This window comes from Chelonoidis abingdonii, chromosome 6 (assembly GCF_003597395.2).
Source record: "Chelonoidis abingdonii isolate Lonesome George chromosome 6, CheloAbing_2.0, whole genome shotgun sequence".
Classification (NCBI taxonomy): Eukaryota; Metazoa; Chordata; order Testudines; family Testudinidae; genus Chelonoidis; species Chelonoidis abingdonii.
This window is the reverse complement of record NC_133774.1, coordinates 137,346,305-137,352,304: the sequence shown is the minus strand read 5'-3', so window position 1 is coordinate 137,352,304 and position 6,000 is coordinate 137,346,305. Positions and strand designations below refer to the sequence as shown.

The 6,000-nt window shown below is 37.8% G+C and overlaps 1 protein-coding gene across 1 annotated transcript in view; it reads left to right on the top strand.

Moving 5' to 3' along the window:
* The window catches only part of SMU1 (SMU1 DNA replication regulator and spliceosomal factor), a 30,582-nt gene that overhangs the window by 4,090 nt on the left and 20,492 nt on the right, over positions 1 to 6,000 (top strand). The window contains exons 4-6 of the mRNA XM_075067453.1: positions 1,247 to 1,375; positions 3,121 to 3,240; positions 5,650 to 5,766. Coding sequence (XP_074923554.1) covers positions 1,247 to 1,375; positions 3,121 to 3,240; positions 5,650 to 5,766 — 366 coding nt within the window. The remainder of the gene's footprint in view (positions 1 to 1,246; positions 1,376 to 3,120; positions 3,241 to 5,649; positions 5,767 to 6,000) is intronic.

Genomic DNA, 6,000 nt, shown 5'->3' with positions numbered 1-6,000 from the left:
GGACCTATGTTAATCGGGCGAGTCCGAGCCGGCATGACTCTCCGAGTTCGGTCACTCTCGATATATGAGGTAGGGAGAACCGGGATTTGAACCCCTGTTTCTCGTTTCAAAGGGCGGTCTCCCGTATCAAAGGGCGGCGCTCTTAATCACTACGCTATCCAGTCGCTATATATATATATATATATATATAAAAGAAAGAGAGAGAGAGAGAGTGTCTTGAGAAAAATTTTTCCCTGGAATATCCCCCCTCTCCCCTCATTTACATTAATTCTTAAGGGGAAATTGAATTCACGTAACATTGTTTTGCTTAAAGTAGCATTTTTCAAGAACATAACTACGCCATTAAGCGAGGAGTTACAGTACTACTTCACACAATGCCCATGTCATCCTGTGGAACTCCTTGCCAGAGGATGTTGTGAGAGCCAAAACTATAATAGGATTCAAAAAGGAAATAGATAAGTTCATGGAGAATAGGTCCATCAATGGCTACTAGTCAGGATTTTCAGGTATGCAACACCATGCTCTGAGTGTCCCTAGCCTCTGTTTGCCAGAAATTGGGAGTGGATTACAGGGGATGGATTGCCTGTTCTGTTCATTCCCTCTGAAGCACCTGGTATTGGTCACTGTTGGAAGACAGGATAGTGGGTTAGATGGACCACTGGTCAGACCCATGTGAGTGTTCTTATGTTCTCATATATGTTGATTTGAAATAAGTATTATGCTTTGTGTTGGGAAAATGATGATTCTACTGTAGTGGCTGTGTAGGACTTCAGAATAAAGTAAATTTTATTCTTCTACCTGTTCACAAAAACCCTATCAAAGAAAGGTCCTTCACTTTTATATGTAAATAGTTCTTTGCCAGCTCATTCAGAACTAACTACTAAATGTGTGCAACTTCATATTTATCTCATCCTTTGTAAATAAAGTACTGAAAGGAAAACAGTTAGGGAGGGCCTGCAGCTATTCTCACTTGCTAGGAACACTTGGAAATAACAGAGATATGCTCAAACCTTTGCATTGGTTTCCAGAGTTCTGGCAACAGTATTGCTTTGAGTAACTAATCTGAAAAATCTTAGAGTGGCCACTCAGTTTAAAAGTAGAAGGGCTAAGTTTATTGAAGATTTCTAGGAAAACCTTGCTATAGTGAGGAATTTGGTGTAATACAGCCCCTCCTCAGAGGATTACACTGACTGAGCTTACTTCATGAAAAGGATCTCTAACTATACTCTATTTGGCTTCTCATAAGGCACTGAAATGGCAGCAGCACCAGGGACTGCTTCCTCCAGGGATGACAATTGATTTGTTCAGAGGTAAAGCAGCCGTGAAAGATGTAGAAGAAGAAAAGTTCCCCACACAGCTGAGCAGACACATTAAGGTAGAATTCTACTAACTTTTTTCTGTATAATGCTTGGTAGTACTTGCTATAGTTACCTTAAGCCAAGACTTCCATTTTAACTCCCAGTCTTCACATGCTCATAGCTTTTTGAAAATTTATCCTTTTTACTTAAATGTTTCCATGCCTGGTCTTGGCCCAGAAGTACATTTTTGGAAGGTTTGATGAACAAGCCAATTAAGGACGGGGGAATGCTAATTACATTTCAGGAAAATGTAGATGTTTTTCCAGTTTTAGCTGGTTTTGAGTTTTGAATTTTGAAAGCTGTTGTGTTCTGGTTGATTAAGGCTCTCATTATCTACAGGAAAAAAATTATTCTTAAAAATTTGGTTTTGTGCATGTATGTTAGTAATGTCCATTGATCATGGGAACTTTGATATTAAGTGCAGCACTAAGTTAATATTGTGGTAACTAATATCTTTGTAGAAAGCTTTCAGCAACAACAACAAAAAGCTTTTCATACAGATTTCAATACATCAAAAAATTCTGCTTTGAAATTTCTGTGCACCTGCAAAGCTTGATTTACAGCAGCCAGCTTTTCTGTTGTGGAGTTTCCAGGGTTTATAGGTGAACTCCATAAGCCCAGTAGTTCCAGTTCATGCTCAGTAGCTCTGCCAGTTTTCAGAACAAGCAGCTTGTAGAGATAATAAACAGAAAATGTGGTTTACAGGGGTGTCTGTGTCAGTGACCTGGATGTAAGCAATCATGTCTAGTGGTTGGAGCAGGAATTGATACCCAGAAATCAGAACCCAGGGTCAGAGGCTAAGCTGAGGATCAGAACCAGGTTACCTGAAGTGAGACAGGAACAGGATTAGGAATAAGCAGGTACAGGAGCTATTGCAGCCCTGGACAAATGCTTAGAGCAGCTGGCGAACTGCTACTGCTACTGTGCTTAAGAGCCAGTCTGCTAACTTTGGCTACACCACCTGTTTGGTAGGAAATCAGGCAGCCTACTATAGGCAAGCTGCCTCAGTAGGTTGCCTGGAAACTGGCTCTGCTGCTTGCTTGTGTTGGTATATTTCTGCCAGCCACTACATTGACTTATTTGTAATTGCTAGAATGAATCAAAATTTTCATCAAACTTTTTTGACAAAAACTGCTTTTTCAATCATAATGAACATATTGTGGAAAAAATAATTTTGGTTCAAATTTTGTATTATGACAAATTTTGAAATAAGAATATTTTTGTTACACTTCTGAGGAGGAGAAAAACTTTTTCACTCTTGTACTTCCATACTCCCTTCTTTCTAATATGGGGGCAGGAGGAGAAGTGAAAAGTGGCATTTTCTCTCTGAATTTTTTTCATGTAACAAGTAGCAATTCAAACAAAGCAATTTTTCTTTTGATTTTTTTTTCAGCTGTATTAACTGAGGTTAGTTATGTTTGTTAAATGAACATTGTGAAGGTCTCAATTGACATCCATGATTGCAAAACTTAATGAAAACTAACCTGACTATTTTTGAAAGCATAGGCTGGCATAGAAATAAAGCAGCTGCATAAATAATTCTTGATCAAGGAGGAGTGGTTGGGTTTTTTTTGTTTGGTTGGTTGGTTTTTTGGTTTAGTAGGCAGCCCAGTAGAGCTAGCAGCTATTTTCCACCACTAACTTAAAATAAATTAACCTTTAGCCCTGGAATATATCATATACTGGCACCAAAGAGTTAACTTGATTTAAAATGAAACTGACCTCATATTAAAATCTTTATTTTTATTTCATTTGAAAACAGTTTGGCCAGAAGTCACACGTGGAATGTGCTAGGTTTTCTCCAGATGGTCAATATCTTGTAACAGGCTCTGTGGATGGATTCATTGAAGTGTGGAATTTCACTACTGGAAAGATCAGGAAGGTAAATTAGTTCTGGATTCATTTCTGGGAAATGGATTGATTGGTGGTTAGAGAGTGCATTTTTCAACTCTGAAACCAGGTTTCAAATCCAGATGAATCTAACTAAAATGAGTCTGGAGAGGAAGGCTTGTCCCAGGTGCTGGCCTGGGAGGTGCAGATATAGGATCAGTTCTGTGCTCTGCCACAGACACCCCGTGTGACCTTGGACAAGTCACTTAATCTCTCTGTGCCTTAGTTCCCCATCTGCAAAATGGGAATAAAAGCACTGCCCTACTTCACAGGTATTTGAGGATGAGAATATTAAATTGTGAGGTGCTCAGATACTATGGTAAAGGAGGCCATATAACGTACCCTTAATAGACATATATAAAAATAATAATTGCAAAACCACTACATGGTTTCTTGTACTTAGCAGACTCATCTGGAGAAATACGTGGGGTATGAGCTGCTCAGGAGACTAACCAGTTGCCAGAGTGATCAGTCCTATAGGCTGGTGCCACGGATTGAACAGAGCTGAGCATGTAAGGTTGAAAACAGGCATGAGTCCACCCAATTCTTGCTTTTATTCATGAATTTTAAAAAAGAATTATTGTTACTTATAGTTTCTGGTCATATACATATGACATAATAAAACAGTTAGGGTGGAGCAGATAGGGGTCCAAGTTATCAAGTTCTGGGGTACCAGGAAGCTTTCCTTCTGAGTTTCTGGATTTGGGCCTTTCTTCATTTGGTTTTTGGTACCTTCCCATAATTCATATTCATTAGCTTTCATCCAATCAACATGAAGATAGTGCTTATATAACCCATATACTACACATGGACAGGCTTCATTTATCTAAGGTTTGCTGTCCCCTCTTCTTTCGTGTCTTCATGTCACCTGATACTTTTTCCCCAAATAGGAACTTTTAGCATTACATTTTGTATATTTTATTGTACCGATGAACTTTCTCTTATGTACGTTCTCCAGTATGATACATTCCATGAACAGAACATCACCTTTGTCTTGTCAGCTGTAAGCCTCATTTACGCAAGTCTACATAAGAGAGAAATTGGAAGACAACAGTCTTGTCAAGTAAAGACTAGGCAAAAGCTTTAGCATAAGTATTGCTGTGGCCTATCCAAACTCATTCACTATACATAGTTTAATGTTAATAATTTGTGATTAATATAATATAGCCCTTATTTTTGCCATTTAGCAGTTTTTCATCTTTGGATATCACGGTTCACAACATCTGTATCATCCTAAATTATTCATTAACATAACCTTTATTTTTGTTATTTGAGTAGAATAGCTATGGAGAACGACATGCCCTGCTATCAGAATATTCTTATCTTTTTCAAACTTGGATTTCCAGGGGACTTTTTGCTCAAAGTTTAGCACCACTCTTGTAAATCATTAAAAAGCCTTGTCAGTAATTTTGTCCGTTGCATTTTGAGGTGCTTTATTCAGTATAGGGCCTAGGTTTGTGTTTGGTCCTCAATACTTCTCCCTTTGACACTCTTGGAAATGCAGTATTCTCAAGGGTGTCGCTTATTTTACATGATGGGGTAGAGTGCACATTCCAATGCTTGGGGTTTTTTTCTGTCTTTTTTGCCAGTCTTTAATATATGCTGTATTTTATAACACATTATAAGCAATGAGGTAACTATTAACACTTCCATCTGAAGAAGTGGGTTTTTGACCCACAAAAGCTTATGCCCAAATAAATCTGTTAGTCTTTAAGGTGCCACCAGACTCCTCGTTTTTGTGGATGCAGACTAACATGGCTTCCCCTCTGATACTTATTAACGCTTGTATACATAACAATATTTTAAAACTAAATGCTACAATCAAGTGGTACCCAATTGTGTGTGTTTAATCCCATCATCTGATTGGTTTTAATATTTGTTTTATGTGATTATTTACTGTGTTTTAATTTTTTTATATTAACTAAATGCTTTGTATTTTGCGGTGATGAAGAATTTAGGTATATATTTAATTTAGCAATGGGTACTGTAAAGTTAGGAAGCAGCCTCAGAACCAAAGCTTGCTTGACTTGTTATTACTGCTGGTTCAACAAATTTGGGTATAGGTATGATTTTGACTGATTCAATCATAGTTTTGACTTTAGAAGTAAAACATCTGTTGGGCTGATTAATTGGGGATTCTTTCCCTCCATAATTGTATTTTAGTTATTATGTGATCTCACAGTATTCTCCATTCCCCACATATGTGGCACAGGTTTGTTGTTCAAATTGCAGGTGCCAGATGGAATGTGGCCTGTTCAGTGTTCATGAACATAATATGCCACTTACAGTTATGAGCTGTATTCTTCCATGAATTGATAGCAATTAGCTATTGCTGTTTAGTTTTAGTTCTTTTTTATCCTTCATTGCTGTGACTGACACATCTTCTTGCTGTTTCATTTAGGATCTGAAATACCAAGCACAAGATAATTTTATGATGATGGATGATGCAGTTCTGTGCATGTGTTTCAGTAGAGACACAGAAATGTTAGCAACTGGAGCACAAGATGGGAAGATCAAGGTACAAGTTTTAGGACATAGAAACTGTTAGGAAGTGCAGAAAGATTAGGCTAAATCAAATGTACGCATTGCACCCTTTAAATCTGAGGAGTGTGAGGTGGAAGAAGGGCTAATACTCAGTTCCTATGGTTAATTTCCCCATGCACTGAAAACAAATTTCTTGCTATAATTTCATACTCTCCAGTCTTAAAGTTGGTCTACAAAGGTACTCTTTAACACACTTTTGGATTATAGT